This window comes from Lactuca sativa, chromosome 8 (assembly GCF_002870075.4).
Source record: "Lactuca sativa cultivar Salinas chromosome 8, Lsat_Salinas_v11, whole genome shotgun sequence".
Taxonomy (NCBI): Eukaryota; Viridiplantae; Streptophyta; class Magnoliopsida; order Asterales; family Asteraceae; genus Lactuca; species Lactuca sativa.
The window spans coordinates 223,691,252-223,709,898 of record NC_056630.2 but is presented as its reverse complement, the minus strand read 5'-3'; the positions used below and the strand labels follow the sequence as shown (position 1 = coordinate 223,709,898).

At 33.5% G+C, this 18,647-nt stretch overlaps 2 protein-coding genes across 2 annotated transcripts; one reads left to right on the top strand and one right to left on the bottom strand.

Annotated features, from left to right (window-relative positions):
• The first annotated feature begins 3,452 nt into the window (after positions 1 to 3,452).
• Positions 3,453 to 3,930, top strand: LOC111906227 (AP-2 complex subunit alpha-2-like). The gene is made up of 3 exons (XM_052766664.1): positions 3,453 to 3,583; positions 3,656 to 3,760; positions 3,840 to 3,930. The coding sequence occupies exons 1-3, from the start codon at positions 3,471 to 3,473 to the stop codon at positions 3,928 to 3,930; spliced, it is 309 nt and encodes a 102-aa protein (XP_052622624.1). The 5' UTR covers positions 3,453 to 3,470.
• Positions 3,931 to 9,494: 5,564 nt separating this feature from the next.
• On the bottom strand, positions 9,495 to 11,179 carry LOC111906207 (malonyl-coenzyme A:anthocyanin 3-O-glucoside-6''-O-malonyltransferase). The gene has a single exon (XM_023901933.3). The coding sequence runs from the start codon at positions 11,014 to 11,016 to the stop codon at positions 9,661 to 9,663; it is 1,356 nt and encodes a 451-aa protein (XP_023757701.1). The 5' UTR covers positions 11,017 to 11,179; the 3' UTR covers positions 9,495 to 9,660.
• Positions 11,180 to 18,647: the final 7,468 nt, after the last annotated feature.

Here is an 18,647-nt window from a genome sequence, read left to right as displayed (position 1 = left end):
GTGCACAGACGTCGACGCATCATCTTTGGGCCCCAAAGTGTAAAATCTTGTTTGTTGGGCCTAGCTAGCCCAATGGCTTGATCTTTAGGCCCGAAGACTTCAACCTTACGAGTTGTTGAGTCTTACATGATCCAACACAACGTAAAAGGACTTTCAATGGCTTTTATACTATTGGTCCCCAAGGGTCCTTCGGTACTGCTAGTAAAGTCGGTTATTAAAATGCGAGTCGAGTCAAGGGCCCTTCGCACTCTTTTTTTTTCCCAACCGACTAACGGAGTTATCGAGGTCTTCGTGCCCTCTTTCTCTTCGGATGTGGGACTACAAGAATTCAGGGCGGTTGGATTACGTGAATAGTACGGACGACGCCTATGGGATTGTTAGTATAGTTGTAAACTGGTCGTTTGTGTAACGCGTGTTTATAGCAATTCACCATGCGCCATAATCCGACGTCTACTGGAATCAATGATTTCACATGCCGCGATGGTTCTACAACTACATGAATTCAAAGTATTAGGAAAACATCGGGTTTTCCTAGGGTTTTTCAATACATACAGTTTCGAAATGTACACAAGTTTAATGAACACTTTTTACAACTATAGAAACAAACAAGCATACTTATGGATCTTCACAAACTTTTTCAGAAACTCTTTTCAGAAAATATCGGATTTTCTGGTGGTTTTCAAAATAATACAAAACGTTGCTTTTTAAATACCGCTTATGAACTCACCAACATTTCATATGTTGACGTTTTTCAAAATACTTGTATTCTCAGGTAACAAGTGAACCAAAGGAAAACATACTCAGTCATGGCTTGCAGTTTGTTTATCTATGAACCGAACAATTTATTTTTGGGAATGAACGCTAAAACAATGTACTCAGTGTAAACTTTATCAGTTGTACTATATTAATGCATGGTGACGAATGATGTTATGTTTCATTTATATTCAATGTTATGGTATTGAATTAAGTTACGACAGCCCTCGGACGTTTCCGCCGTCTGGTTCGGGGGTGTGACAGTATGACACCTCTTCGTATGTTGTTAAGGGAAGTAGATGAGTGTTAGACGTCAGCTACTATTTATGTTAATCCATAATGAATCTTGTGTGAGTAGGAGATTGGTGGGTCTATATACTCAAGAGTAATTATTGAATGATATTTAATAATAATATATAATCATATAAGGGCATACATTAATCAAGTTGATACAGATTGGATATTTACCATTAATATGATTATTAATAAATATATTGAATTTTTGTATTTTAGTTTGGAGAAATTTTTATTTTGTGTAAATAAAATTAAGAAATTATTATTTTAGGAAAACAATGTTTTAGAGAGTATAAATTGGCTATTTAATTACATGATATGACTAAATATGTTGTGTACAAGGTTTTGGACACTTAGAAGTCCACTAACCAAAACTAGTATATGTATAGAACAAATATGGAGTGAAAGTCACCCTTCCTCCAACCCTCTTGCTTAGCTATGGCCACATCCATGCAAGACATCTGTGTGCTTCCTTATTTGACTTCTCTTATACACGACAACCTTCTTAGTTGTCATACTACTACAAGAAAAAAAGGCCTTTTACGACGCTCATTGCGCGTCGTAAATGGCTCAGACGACGCGCAAATGTGTGTCAAGGAAGGCCATGTCATAAAGATAGACGACGCGCATTTACGACGCGCATTTACGACACGCATTTACGACGCGCGGTTACGACACGCAATGCGTATCAAGGAAGGCCCTGTCATAAAGGAAGACGACACGCATTCGCGTGTCGTAACCTTACGACGCGCGTGTTAATGACACGCAATGCGTATCAAGAAAGCCCCTGTCAAGAAAGGCCATGTCATAAATGAAGATGACACACATTTTTGCGTATCGTAATTTTAAATTAAAAAAAAAATTATTTATGGATTTACTTATTTTCATATTAAATTTGCATTTTATGTCACATAATGGAAAATAAAATACCATATACAAATAATACAATGCATTGCACAAAAGTTAATGTTATACAAATAATCATTCGAATAGTAGACAAATGTAATACTACAAATAATCATTCCAATAGTAGACAAATGTAAGATTTCAACATTTTTTATATAATTAACTAAATTATTAGCCAAATTTCCTAAAATACCAACATACTTTTCTATGAAGAGCATTAACACTATTCTTTTCCATCAAAAACTTCAAAACCTGCATAATTAATTTAATGTTTAATCAGCTACAGGTCAATAAGGTAGGTTTAAGCAAAAGAGATTCATAGTAGTAAGATTTTACTTACCACTGTTGTTAATGACATTGAAAGAAGCAGCCCAACAAACACCCCCTCAGAAGGATTATTACTAAATGAAACCACAAACAAAGTTAAAAAGTCAAGTATTTTGTGACAACCCCGGAACCAGGGGTAAGGCTGTTTTTACCCATGGTATGACCTAATACATGATAATAAAGACTTGTTTAACAAAAAGAAAAATGATTTCTCACGTGACATCACTATTAAGAATTGATGAAAGAGGGTACTCCACACTGTATTGCCAACAAGCTTGACACCAACACCTAAAAGCTGGAAAAAACAATAACAGAAATAAAAATAAATGTAAGATTTGAGATAACAGATGCATAATTCACATGTCTACTTTTACCAATTTATTTTATGCAACATATATGCAGCTGACATGAATGAATTATACAACAAGTTAGGAGTAAAATAAGGGATGGTTGCATATTTAGTATGATAAATAAAGAGATTTGTGGCATAAGGGTGCATAAATAATAAAAAGCAAAAAGGAAGAGGAAAGCTGACTTACATAATCAGCAAATTTCTGAATTGGTGCTTTTAACATAATACATAAGAGTGGTCCCAAAGGGATAGCTGGCAACAAAAAATCTCAGGCAAAAAAAATTACAGGAGAAAACAGTTAGTACCTCAAAAGCAAAGGTTTTATAGGGTTAGGCATGCACCTGCAAGACAGGGACTAAGATTATAAGTGATGTGAATGGGACATAGTAATTAAAGGAATTTTTGTTACCATTGTTCCATGCATAGTGGTTGGGGTAGAGTGTTTTTCCATCACTGTTAACACGGAAGGGTCCAAGTTCTTCCATGGCTCCATATCCAAACAACAAGCATCCTAGCCCAGTAGAATACCTTCATTAATAGTGGTTCGATCTTACTCTAAATGTGGTGCATTTGGATGATGATCTTTAGAATCTCCATTTCTGATTCATGAATATTCTAATTAATTTGGTATTGTAGAATGTAGATTGGTATCTGCATTATTAAAGTTCATAGGACTTACTACTGACTCACTTTTCTTTTTTTAATCATTAGCCTTATGCAGCTCTCAAAGCTAGAGAATATCTTGATAAGCCTGCAATACATGAGATAATGGTGAAGGTATGTAGATTATATCTTATATTTCCTACACAAATATAGACAACTGTATGCTGATGTCATTATGCAGGATAGCGCTTATCTGCTTGGAGAATACAGCCATCTTTTGGCCAGACGACCTGGGTGTAGCCCAAAGGACATTTTTGTCATTATACATGAGAAGCTTCCTACTGTATCGTGAGTATTTCTATTTCTATACATCTATGTTTTCTTTTGTGATCATCATCTATTTTTTTTTTGTTTCTACAGGACTCCAACAATATCCATTCTTCTCTCAACATACGCAAAGATTTTGATGCACTCTCAACCACCAGATCCCGAATTACAAAACCAGATCTGGGCAATATTCAGCAAGTGAGTTTATAATAAATAGGAGCTACACTTTTTTTTATATGCAAAATTTGATAATATTTAATTTCACACACATTGACAGATATGAAACATGCATTGATACTGAGATACAACAAAGAGCTGTACAACTATTCATTTTCAATAGCACACTTGCAAAAATTTTAAACTTTTAAAACCCATCTTAGAAGGACTAAAGGTTAGAAAGGAGAAGTAATGAAGCTATGAGTTGAGAAAAGAGTAATCACAGCAAGGTCTCTAAAACAGACCTGCTGTTCAAAATGGATTTACTCCAAAATCTAAAACAGAAACATAGCTTTAACTAAATTTTATAGGAAACTATGATTATTCAGGATTCCAGAACTATAAAGAACTCCTTCTAACTCCAAAGGATGAATTAAATATGAATTTTACAAAAAGGTGTATCACTTCTGTCTCCAACAAGACAGTCAAGTGAGGTTGGCCAATTCTACCCAACTTGTAAGTAGAATTCGTCCATACCAAAATTCAGAGAAGTAAAGGACATACAAATGAAAGTCTCAGAGTTGGAATTGAATGAAAAGCATTTCCCAAGCTCCGGATATAAAATTCACATTGTGGACAATCACAACACTAGTAAAAGCTGGTGACTGCCCACTGATCTGGAGTCTGGATCAATTCTAACCAATTTATAATTGGAAATAACACCCCATCTGCTCCAGATCTTAAATTCATAATATCAGGAACATATAGAAACTTGGAATCATTCTGGATCCTTTTCCAAGCCTTATAAATGATGAAAACAAAATGACATATCAAAACAGACCCGAATCAGACCTAACAGCAAAGATTCCATTCTTGCACATAGATAAAGTCCTTACCAGTGAGGTTGGCCTGCTTAAGAAAGTTAGCCAACTCAATTTGTGAACTTTGGGAACTGGTTTGGGGTCCGTTTGAGTTCTATAGCTCAAGGTATGATTTTTACAATATGACTATAGATCTGATGGAAAACAGAATCATAGGCACCCGTGATTCCGTTTGAGTTCTATAGCTCAAGGTATGATTCAAAGCCCTTTATTTTAAAGACAAAAGATCTCAAATATACATGATAAGGTTTCTCACGAAGTGTGATCTTATGCTTGTTTTCTATATATAATCCAAAGAAACACAACCATTAATTTAACCAAAAGAAACTCAACACAATTTAGATATCATGATTTGTTACTTACCCTTTTTCTGTCGGAAGGACGAGGTGCTAATTCCTTCTTGGTGACAACATGCCCTTTATTTGGACCCACAAAGAGTCCTGTGTTTGGCTGTTTTGGAGCCATTGGAACCTGAAAACATAAACATATATTAGCGTAAAGCAACATACACTTCACAACAGTTCATCAACTTAGCCTATGCAGTTTTAATTCAATATGACCTGAAAACCTTACAAGCCTCAGACTACAATCAAAATGCGCAATATATATTCTTATTAAACATGAAGCTGATTACAAGATATAAATGAGTTTATGCGTGCCAATAAGTTTGTAAACACCAGCAAGCTTATAAGCACATGGAAAGCATCTCGGAACTATAAGAAGATGCGGGAAAACTAAAAGTGCAATGAGGGAAGAAAAACAACCTGGGCAAGAAGAATTTGAGACCAAGTAAACTTTAGTTGCTGTACATTTTACTTGCTTCTTGAAAGAAACCCCCAAATTCTTAACTCCACACCGGAGGAATATCACGTGATGTACGTCAACGAGGATGTAAGCCTGAAGTGGGCCCTCAATTCTACAATAACAAAAAGTGTATCTTGTTATATGTAACAATATGATGAAAACAATGTAAAAGGGGTTGAGTATTGAGGTGGTTTAGTAAATACTTTGCTTTCCAGACGAGATTCTATCAACTTCAGCTTCTCATCTAATTTAAACATCATCAGAGTTGGTTCTGTAAGAATAATTTCATGCAACAAATGTGATAGTCATACTAATTTAAACATCATCAGATTTGTTTCTATAAGCATGTGTAACTATTAACTCGAGAGTAACAACACAATATACTACTTGTCTTCATTTTCAGATAAGGTGCAATGGTGTTGCTGTTCAAGGTAATATCCAATATTTTTCCTATTTTTAAAATTACTAAATTACCGATATCACTTATCAGTGTGCATTCTATTCATTACCTATGTTAATGTTACAGGATCCAACAAAGATTTCAGCGTATCGTGACAAAAGGTTTCCAGGAACACAAGAAGAATATGAACACACACTCCAAAATTCAACAACCGTATACATTGGCAACATGTCTTTCTACACTACTGAAGAAAAAAATGGGATAAACCTTGTTTAAGAGATTTATCAATTTCTGAATCTAAGAGAAAAATTAATATTAGATCTGGAGGCTGATGAAGTTAAAGCAAAGAAGAACAAGGAAAGTTTTTTTTGGAGATTGTAATATGGCCTTATGATGTCTTCCAAACAGAACCGAGGCAGTTAGCCCAAAAGGGTAACACAGGCTCATGTAACCCACAACTTCATCCAACTCATGGAAGTGGTGCACTTGGATTCATGAGATCTATTAATTGACCTACTTAAAGCTCATTGCATACCTCCCAGAGACTCGTTTATTATCTCTAAATATGATAGAAAAACTAAACTTCAAGTCAAGAAACCTGCACAAAAATGTGAACTTATTTTTATCACAGATTAACACATAAAACCCAATAAACAAAAAGAGAATCAGACCATATAAATTAGATATGAAATAGAACAGATAATGCTCATTAGAGAAAAGGAAGCAAAAGAGAACATTTCAATGAATCTAAAACCTATTTCCACTAACAATTAATCTTAAAAAATGAGAAGCTGGAGAGAGAACTAGCACATACCAAAGAGAATTTTCAACTGGGGAAGGAGAAAAAGAAAAAACAGAAAAAAAAAAACAGAAACCCTAACCAACCTTGGTCGTTGAGATGATGGTGGAGCTTTTCCCTTGACGCAAAACCCTCCATGGTATCAAGCTCAATCTCTGTAGCCCTACGATCTGCCATGTCCAAATCTCTTTCATCCTCCAGAGAATCGTCCAACCCAACCGACCTTCATAGCCATTTCTATTGATTTCCAACTTGATATCATAAATTATGTTTCGACATAAGAGTGTGGGGAGGTTTCAAGAAGAACAGAGCAGAAGCAACAACGCAAAAGATAACATTAGGTATCGAGGGATAATTAAGTTTGATTAAAAAGGTTATAAAACTCGTAATAAAGGAAGACAAACCTCTGGAACAAATAAAGAAGTAGAATGTTGATGGTGATTGACCATGGAGTTTCGAGACCTTGACTTTAATGGAGCTACTGTTCTACTTGATATGGAAATCACTCTAAACTGTACCCCTTTGATCAATTTCATGGCCTGGTGACCAAAAAACCTTCGATTTCACTAAGAACCGGAACCCTAGTTCCAACAATAGTCAATTTTTGGTATTTGATTGAGAGAGAGAGAGAGAGAGAGAGAGAGAGAGAGAGAAGAACGATTGAAAGAAGGTAGAGGAGAGCATGGCGGGGTTTTTAATTTTTTCAGAATTTCATTTCCCCCTTTCCCCCACTATTAAAGGATGGAACGCGCGTTCCATTAAAAAATATAAAGCGACACCCTTAGACGACGCGCATTTTATTATAGGTGCCCTCCGTGTTTTTTTTAGACACTAATTTAAGGGCGCGCAATAATGCGTGTCTTCTATCCTTAAATTTTTTGAAGAGATGACATTTTTCTAATGTCACTCTCCTTTGCGTAACATAGATCAATGAGCGTCGTATTTTGCGCGTCGTAAAAGGCCTTTTTTCTTGTAGTGTACCTTAATGTTAAATGAAAATATGGGTTCTAAGACTTGTGTATATGTATATAAAGAAACTAAATGCTTCCATTAGTTGGTTGCTCCTTTCTTTTGCATGCCAAACTATGGATTATCTTTCTCTCCCTCTCTTGTTCTCTTTTGAAGACCAATTGCAAGTGTTGGTGGTTATAAGTGCTTCTCCTTTAATGCTTAACAATGTTAAGCACTTAAAGGCTTAAGAGGTTACTAATACAAGAAAGGAACTAGCATTCAATTGTGACTTACTCTTAATGGTGGATACTTGTAGAGAATATCAAACTTCTAGTTCTTTGTTATCTTCATCAACTCCCAAAAACCAAGTGGGATCAAAGTCTTCAAATGTTAACTTTTTAACATCATATGTGTTATCATCTTTGGAGCTCATGTAATTGGATACTCTTGGTGGTTTGTTAAAATAGTATTAAAATAAACTAGTTATATTGAAATGCTTCCATTTTTCGTATAAAATTGTTCTATAAAAAAATCGTTTTTAGCTTCCCAAAACCCATCAAGTTTGAGACACAAAATTGAAGTGATTAAATTCAGTGTTGAATTAGACTTGTAGTTGTTGTGGTTGTGGATATTATTGTGGGTATTGTTGTGTATATGGTTACTGATAATACGATAGTGTACCACCATAATGGTTAATAGGGCTAAATAAATTGGTCAATTAAAAGAAGAATTAAGGTATTACTTGTGGGCGTTTTTTGGTTATATGGATTGTAGACATTTTTTGGATTCTTGAGAGATAAAATATAAAGAGATAAAAAAAAAAAGAGTACATTGAGCCGTGGTAAGTTTGGCCGTTGAAGTTCTATTTGTAAATAAAAAATAATAAATAAATGAATAAAATGAAATAAAATAAACGGTAACAAACATTGAAGAAGAGAGAGACTAGAATAGAGAGAGAGAGAGAGAGAGAGAGAGAGAGGCAAGATCTATCTAAGCTCGACTCGAACTACACACACGACACAGTGTAGACCATATGTGACCTGACAAACCATACACATAACTATAGCTATACCCTTCCTCGTAATTCGAACGCTAGACTCTAGAGTATGCTTTATCATATAACAGATTAACACGTGACCAAACTAACAACATCCACAATAGTAAGTTCAATAGAGAGTTGAACGAGGTAGCAAATTCATTTGTTATTCAAAGAATTAAACTTTACCATAATGAGATTCCACATTAACATTCAATGATTTAGAGTTCAATGACTATGGGACTCTTCAATAGAAAAATAGAAAGTTTTAAAATTCTGAATATATACTATAAATTATTTTTTGTAATTTTTTAATAAAGTTTATAGAGTTCAATACAATCTAGAAAACAATTGATAGAGTTGTATAAAATATAAAAAAAAAATGATGTGATAATTCATTGAATTTTATACAATGTATATGCCATAAACTGAGGTCCAAAATTGGAACAAGTAATAACATATATTACCATAATAAAATCTTACATTTTATTTGGATCAAGTAAATATAATTTATACATAGATTCTTAAATTAAAATTGTATTGTTTTACAATAGCATAGGAGATCTTACATTGAAAATGTAAACAGAATAAACCAGCAACATACGAACAAGACAATATGACAAATCTAAACGTCGGCTTTTAATCCGTCCTCAAAGATAGCAACAAAAGCATCCATCTCAGTAGCAGAAAGGGAAACGCCAATCTCCAGATCTTCATTTGATTCTTTGCAGGCGCTAATCCATATTGATGTGTTGTAATCGATCGAAATGGTTTCATGCTTTTTGATAGAGTTGTATAAAATATTTAAAAAATAATAATGTGCAAATTCATTGAATTTTATTGTGTTCAATATATTGTATATGTCATAAATTGAGGTCCAAAATAGGAACAAGTAATAACATATATTACCTTGATAAAATCTTACGTTTTATTTGGATTAATTAAATATTAAATATAATTTATAGATAGATTTTTAACTTATAATTGTATTGTTTATAACGTAGGAGATCTTACATTGAAAGTGTCAACAGAAAAAAACCACCAACATACGAACAAGACAATATGACAAATCTAAACGCCGGCTTTTAATCCGTCCTCAAAGATAGCAACAAAAGCATCCATCTCAGTAGCAGAAAGGGAAACGCCAATCTCCAGATCTTCATTTGATTCTTTGCAGGCGCTAATCGATATTGACCCATTGTAATCGATCGAAATGGTTTCATGCTTTTTTGGTTTACCCCATCCGAAATCTAGATCATAAAATTTTAGCTTTGGTGTTCCAGCAACTCCCATCATTGTTGATGGCATCCCCTCCGAGAACAAACCATCGAACGACCCTATATCTTTCACGACTCCATCCTTATCAGTCAAGGTCTTATGTAAACTTTCTCCAAGCAATTTAGCAGCAGTCACGAATCCATCCTTTCCCGTTAAAAGTGTAGTTTTTGCTATGGTTATACAACCCCAAACACAGTTCCCGAAGTAGCACTGTGGGACTGGTGGATGCATGCGTGCCCTACAATCGATAGCGAAACCAAATAGTTGTAGCTCATCGTTGCGAGACTTCGCTATGCAACTCCATGTATAAGCACATGCAACTGTAAAAGATGATACATATACTAATGTTGGCAATTGGGTTAAGACCATTTTCTTCAACCGGTTGATAACAGTTCGTGTCAAAACGAAAGTGGCACGAGATTTATCAGTAGGTCTAGAAAGGCTAGGAGGTTGATACCCTTCGTTAAGAGTTTCAACCTTTGAACGCTTTAGATAACTTTCATCTAATTTTGGGTTGTTGACTACTCTATCATAAAACGGCAACGTTCCATTAGCGAGGAATGACTTATCTGTTCCAGAACATGCAATCGAAGTCCACGCCTTCAAGAAACAAAACCTAGTACTAGCATCACCAAGACTATGGTGATTGGTCATACCAATAGAGATACCATGATTTGGAAAAAACGTTACTTGAACTGAGAACACGGGGATCTTTATGTAATCTGATACCTTAACACCCTTCCCCAGTAGAGGGATAAGATGATAAAACTTGTCACAGTCTCGAGGATGGTTTCCTGTAAGATCGTTAAAATCAAGGTTAGATTCTTGGAATGTAACATCGACATAATCGCCTTCAACATAACGAATTTCTGGTTTTTTTTCAGGAGATGGAAATACGATCAAGTTACCAACGAATGGAAAAAAATGTTGAAGGGTGATTGATAACGAGTTTTTAAGTTTGGGAACGATGGTTTCAGTGAAGTGAGGTTTTGTAATTGGGAGGTCATAGAAGAAAAGATGGTGAACCGGAGGGGAGGCTAGCCACAAGATGTCGAAAAATGTCAGAGTCAGAGACCTGTCGCTTAGGGTGTTCGGTGGAGGCGATACTTGGGATTGTTCAAGAAGAGTGTAGATGGGATGGGAAGCCATCTGATGCAACACCGTTCAATTGCCTGGATTATATCCCATAACAAGACAAGTTATAGCCTTATAGGGTCTCCTTGAGAGAGTTTTCCGAATGACATCAACATGGACATGGTTTTCATGACATTTATCATCCTCATGGATTTTAGTTCACCTTGGATGTGCCGCTTTATTTTATGGTCGTTGTTTTTATATATATATATATATATATATATATATATATATATATATATATATATATATATATATATATATATATATATATATATATATATATATATATATATATATATATATATATATATATATATATATATATATATATATATATATATATATATATATATATATGGTTTTACTTTTTACACACCATCCTATTCCAAGTCTACTGCACACCAACCTAATATTGTGTTCACCTATATATTTGACTCTAACTTTCTCTTTATTTCTTAAACACAGCTTTTAACACTAGTAACGCAATGATTAACTATCAGAATAGGAAAACAATAAAATACATTTAATTTAATATTATGTTTATGCCCCTTTATTTATATATTATTTTCTATTTTCCTCCCTTTTACTTTACAAACACATACAACATATTGTCTTTTATTAATTTTATCTTTGAATATATTTATTTTGTGTTATTTTTAATATAAATAATCTATCTCGCATATAAACAAATTCGACATGTATGATACTTCATTAGTTATATTGGTTTCTATTTTTTTTAACATTAAGTATCATTACTTTGATCTTTTTTTAGTGATATATATATATATATATATATATATATATATATATATATATATATATATATATATATAATTTTTGAAATAAAATAATAATGTATTAACATTAAATAAAAGCATTTATTCTTTAACATATGAGTTTATATGAGTTTATGACTATTTTTTTTAATCATGTGTTTATTTAATCTTTTATATTTTTATATCAAGCAATTAAATTGTTAAATCAAATTTTTTGATGAAGTGAAATGATATCTCCAAATATTACATTTATAACCATTTTTATTTACTCAATGTTGGGCATTAACAAACCCAAAATCTTTCGTAGGGGCATAGCCGCACAAAATTATTGTTGTCGTTTGTTTTTGTCGTGGATAAGGTAAAAAAAATATTGATAAAAATTTATTTTGAATTTTATTTTTTATAATACTATTTATATTATTATATTATAAAAATAAAATTATTTTTTTTTTATCTTAATAAAAAATAAGTTTAAAATTGTTAATATTAATAAAGTTAGAATTAAAAATATAATTATTAAATAATAAAATTTTATTGATTTTGTTATAATGAAATAATGATAAAAGTTAGTCAAAATAATAATTATATTGTAATCATAACCTAAAAAGTAATGCAAATGATAATTATATAGTCATCATTTACCTAAAAAGTAAGCTTAATGGTATAGGATGATGTTCTAGGTTGGTGTGTGTAAAGTAGGAATATATATATATATATATATATATATATATATATATATATATATATATATATATATATATATATATATATATATATATATATATATATATATATATATTAAAAGTAACTTAATCATTGTTATTAACAATTAACTCATAACAAATATGAAGAATGATTTTTAATATTATTATTATTATGTTGAACTGTATCCTTAGAGAACTTGAAATTGTTATGTATACACAAAGTTATATGGTTAAAAAAGAAAATTTATAACTTAAAAAAAAATCATTATTGTTATCTATTAAATAATAATTTTATACCACTATTAGAAAATAGTGGATTTTCCTACAAAAAATAACTATGGAAAAATTTCATAGCTAATTAGCTACACAATATCTACGGATGCTAATCTGTAGCTATTCCGTAGTTAATTATCTACGGAATACCTACAGAATAGCTATGGATAAGCATCTCTCGCCATCATCTTCTTGTCGTCGCCATCACCTGCTTATTGTAGCCATCATTTGCTTGCCGACTCATCACTATTTCAAGTAACTTTTTTGTTGGTTTAATTCAACTTACGTTTTCGTTTTGGGTTAGGATTGATTTTCGGATTTTGTAACTTGCTTCTGATTATTGCTTGTAGAATAGAACGAGGTTTTTGTATCCTGCTTGTTGATTATTTGTTTTGATTTAGGGTTTATTTTGTTTTTGGTTTCAATTTAATAAAATGGTTTATGTGATTTAGAAACTTTCACTACAACAATAACACCCTATGGCGACGACATGTCGTCACGATAGAGTCGTCGGCATAGTTGTGTCGGCATAGGTCAATAGTGTCGTCGGTATAGATGTCGTTGGCATTGGTGAATCTATAGCGACGACATGTCGTTGGGATAAGTTCTTATCAATCATATTTTAAGGGATAAAAAAATCAAGTTTTATTAATTACCTATAGCGACGACTTGTCATCGGTAAACCTATTGCGACGACATGTCGTCGCCACATGGTTTGTCTATTACGATGACAGGTCGTCGCTATAGGATTTTAACAGGAGCCAATGACATACCTATAGCGACAACATGTCGTCGTGATAGGTACTGTTTGTTCTTTTTTTTCGATTTTACAGATTTAGTACATTGTCATTCCTACATTTTTAACAAATCCAAAATACTTCCAACATATATCAATTAAAATACATTAACTAAGTACCATTGTTCAAATTCAAAACATCAAATTCAAGTAGTTAACTAACTTTGTTCAAAACACTAAAAAAACATCAAACACCATTATCATAATCATATCCTTCTCCTTCTTTTCCTTCTCCTTCTTCTCCTTCTCCTTCTCCTTCTTCTTCCATCCTTTCGTCAACTTGTTGAGAGGTAGTTGCTTGTGTGTTAGAGTTGAATAGAAAGTTAGGAAGTGGTGGTGGTTGGAAGTCTGGAATACATGCCGCCAATGATGCATTATATTGTTGCAAGTATTCTTGCATTTTTTGTGCATCAAATTGGGATTGAGATTGGGGTTGAGATTTGGACGATTTTGAAGTGGAAGTTCGTTCATTTGGAATTAAACCGAAGTTGGCGATTGGTCTCCTACCCACCCCGCGGTTTATGTAACTTTTATAGTTTAAATATTTTTGACTTAATAAACTTTAATCTCAATAAATATTTTTGACTTAATAAACTTTTAATAACAACGTAATTTTATTATTTTGTTTTATGTAACTTTCATATTTATAGTATGTTGCTATTAATAACTTTTATAGTTTAAATATTTTTGACTTAATAAACTTTAATCTCAATAAACATATTCCAAAAATCTCAATTATCAAGATAAAATAAGTATGTTACTATTAATAAGTAAACAAATTAAACACAACCATACATATTTTACATTTTATATATAAAATTTCATACCAACCTAAACCATGTTCACAATCATACAAAATTTCATATCAATTACTTTCAAAGATCACATAAAATTTCATACCAACCTAAACAATTTCAATTACATATACCAACCTAAACAATGTCAATTTCATACCAACCTAAACAATCATACAAAATTCCATACCAACCTAAACAATCACATATATACCAACCAAGCAAAACAATTCTATACCAATGTACTTTTATTAGTTTGTTTAAAGTATAAACCAAAACAAACAACAACACAATCACATATATATATATATATATATATATATATATATATATATATATACCAAACAAACAACACACAATTATATAATCAAAAGAGGATCAATTTCAATTTCAACACAATTCTATATATACATATAATTTCAATTTCAATAAAAATTAGAAAAAAAAAACTAACCTGTGTTTTGTTCTTGTGTGATGAACGAATTCTGGCTAGTCAAAGAAGCTGGTAATCCTCCGGTGGTGGCTGGTGGTGGCCACAGGCGACAATGCAAAATCAGAAAAAAAAAAAAACAATATGAACGAAATAGGAGTAGCAAACGGACCACTGGACAACTCCCTTGGTGGCTGGAACGAGGTCGCCGGCGAACAACTCGCCGGTGGGAAGGTTGAGGCAGGAAAACGGGCGGTGGTGCTTCATCACCGGTTAACTACCATACACACCAAAAAAAACCCCAAATTGGGGGTAAAAATCATTAGCACACATCAATATTCAACGAAATAGGAGTAGAAAAGGTTTACCTGGGGCTAATCACCAGCTAGTTGACGTTGGAATCGGACTTTCGTCGGAGAGCAAAAAGATATGCGTCGCTGTGCAAATAAACGAGAGACCTGCGCAATATTTAGGGTAAACCCCTATGCCAACGACATGTCGTCGGTATAGGGTAAAATAAACGATGTCGTTTCAATTATTTGCGGAAACAAAAAAAAAATTAAAAACCTATAGCGACGACAAGTCGTCGGCACAGCTTACACAAAACTACATCGTTTTGTTTTTCTGGCATATATATTAAAAGTAAATGGAAAATATATTTTTTTGATACCTATACCGACGACATGTCGTCGGTATAGAATTTCAGAAGACCGCCAATATTTTTGTCGTTCCCGCCATACTTGTGCCGACGACTTATCATCGGAATAGAGTTCCTGGTCAAATTAAATTGGTCAAAGTTCGCAAAAAGTATGGCGACGAATAGTCGTCGGCATAAGTGTCGTCGGCATAGGTCTGTATCCTTGTAGTGTTTGTTGAAAGTAGATTGTCAAAATGGTTATAAGATGATTAATGCAAAGGGTTTTGACAATCTAAGCAACAATTTTTCTTAAAAACAGGTTTGGCCATGAAAAATATGAATCTATTCGTTGTAATAATGAAAATTTAATATGAACAATATGTTTTAGGATTTAGAGAATGTATAGAAACAAATTTTTTTTTTGGATTTAAAAGTTATTAGGAGGATATAAAAAACATTTGGTCACTTTGTATAGGAGATATAAGCAACATTAGGTCATTTCCAAAGGCTTAAGACTTTAAATTTTCTTATTCATGATGGCTTTCACCCTTTGCAAGCTGTTTAATGCAATAAAAAATTTAAATGTTTGCTTCAAAGAAACTTTTGTCTATATCTTTTGGATTTAAAAGTGCTATTAAAGAAACTAAAAGTTTAAGAGCTTTATTCCTATGTGCAGTAGCATAATATGGTGTGCAGATCGAACTTCCTTTTTACAAATGCTTTCGATTTTCAAGAAAATATAGGTTCAAAAGGCATCATGTATGGTTGGTAGTCTTGGAGGGAAATATGTTTTTATTTTTGAGCTAGTTAAATGAAAGACATACAAGCATATTATAACATCCTACTTTCATTTTGTTATACTTATAGTGTTGTAATATCAAAAAATTTCCCAATTACGGCTATATTTAACAAATAAACAGGCCCGACCCAGTACATGGGCGAGTTGGGCTTAGGCGTAGGGCATCAAATATAAGAGGGCATAATATTTATCCAACAATTTATACTATATATATATATATATATATATATATATATATATATATATATATATATATATATATATATATATATATATTTCGGAACTTTGGCCCAAAAGTTAGTCCAGTAGCAGCAGTCCAAGAAGAAACGCAGGAGTCTGAAGGCGGAAGCGGGAAGCAACTTTGTGAGCACCAATATCTTGACTCTTGAGAACTTCAATTGTCAAATTTGTAACGGGAACCCTTGAAAATTATGGAGATCGAGGCTCTTAATCGTTGAAGTATTCTTCTTGTGGTCCGATTTCTATTCCCCATTCTTCGTTTCTTAGGCCAAATGGTATACCTATAACGACAAAGTTCGTGGCCGAGCTGGCCACGAACAACGGACGTGCACACCACCCTGTTGTTTCGTGGTGGCTCGTTTTCGTGGTCACTCGTGTTCGGTACAACGGACTTGCACGACCAATCCAATTGCAGCTTACGATTTGAACGTTACACTAGCCGTTAAACGGCTAGTTTCTTTAAAAAAAAATTAACAATTTATTTACCTATAAATACAACATTTTTACTCTTTATTTTTTACACCATTCTTCTCTATCTCTATACACAATCTACATACTAAATATTCACAACCAAAAACCATGGATCCCAACCAAAATACCCCTCCAAATTACAGAAATCGCAAACCCGTTAACGCTTTTGCATTAAATACAACACCTCGCCAATTACCGACTATGGAGTCACCTCAAGATGGTTTTATCAGTCTACTTCAAACTGGTTCCCCTATCCAACAAACACCACTTTTCCAACAACAATATCAACCTTTTCCGTCTTTCCAACAACAACAAATTTCACAACAATACCAACAATTTCAACAATTTCAACAACTACAACAACTCCAACAACAATCGTCACAACAACAACAACCTCCAATTTCACAACCACCAAGCTCAGAACCGTTGTTTTCGACAGATTTTTTTGCGGAAACACAACCTTCACCACCACCTCAACCAAAAAAGAAAAAAAGGGAAAAAACCGGACCGACCCACTACCGCCCAAGAAAGGGTTCTATGGATAAAAGAAGAAGAATAAAAGTTAGTGGATGCATGGTTGGCGGCTTCTGAAGATCCAATTGTAGGAGATAGCCAGCCTTACGGAAATTTTTTGGGAGAAAGTTCGAGCCATTTTCTACGAGTAAATGGAAATCGAAAGTCGAAACGTCGATCAAACTACGTTGAAATGACGAGATATTCGACTAAAATGCACCGAGTTTGGAGGAATCTTCGACAACCTCCTAAACATACGCAAAAGCGGCTTGAACGATTTTTATGTTTTCAAGGCGACCACGGACCAATTTGAAAAAACAACACCAAAACGCAAAGCCTTTCCTTATATTAAACCGTGGCTAAAATTAAAATACGCCCTAAAATGGAAAGAGCAAATGGAAGGTACTTTGCAATCTTCCAGTTCAAAGCGTTCGAGAAACCCCGATGCAACTTCTCAACAATCCGACGGCCGAACACACATCGACATCAACGACGATCTGCTAGATCTTGAAAACGACCAACCTCTTCGTCGACCCGTTGGAAGAAGTAAAGCAAAAAGAAAACGACGTCAAAATCTTCAATTCCTAGTGTTATGGATATGTTTGGCAATAAATTTGATCGATATGCGCAACTTCAAGAAACGAAGGCCGAGGTGATGACTCGAATGGAACAAAAAATGATCGAAGCACAATCGTCATTTCAAGAGGCACAAGTGACGCTAAAAAAAAACCTACATGGAAATCTTGAAAATGAAAGAGGGTGACCTCGAGGGCGAAGACTTGGAACTCTTCCAAGCGATGAAAGAGTCGGTTCGAGCCTGACGTAGGCGTATGGGGTAGTTTTTTTGTATATGGTTCCAATTTGTAGTTTTATTTAATGTATTTTTTTTATTTTTTTTATTTTAAGTAATGTAATTTTTACTTTTATTGTGTAATGCGGGCTAGTCAATTTAGAGACGATACGCATCAAAAATGACTTTTTTATGGAAGATTATTTACAAGGATTAATTTTAACTAAGTTGTAGTATGTGTTACAAGGATTTCGTATATATAAAGAATGCCGAAATCCGAGTTATAACGAAGACGTTATGATCCGTCGAAGTTTCGCGACATAATCGACACGACACATCGCGACGTAAATAGTGAATTTACATTAGTAATGTAAAGAAAGTCGTAGAGTTCGTTAAACGGAGAGCGTTCATAAAAAGGAT

Coding starts and splice junctions, on each gene's coding strand:
- LOC111906207 (XM_023901933.3), bottom strand. CDS start 11,016: ATGGCTTCCCATCCCATCTACACTCTTCTTGAACAATCCCAAGTATCG.
- LOC111906227 (XM_052766664.1), top strand. CDS start 3,471: ATGCAGGATAGCGCTTATCTGCTTGGAGAATACAGCCATCTTTTGGCC. Junction 3,584..3,655: donor GAGAAGCTTCCTACTGTATC/GTGAGTATTTCT, acceptor TTGTTTCTACAG/GACTCCAACAATATCCATTC. Junction 3,761..3,839: donor ATCTGGGCAATATTCAGCAA/GTGAGTTTATAA, acceptor ACACATTGACAG/ATATGAAACATGCATTGATA.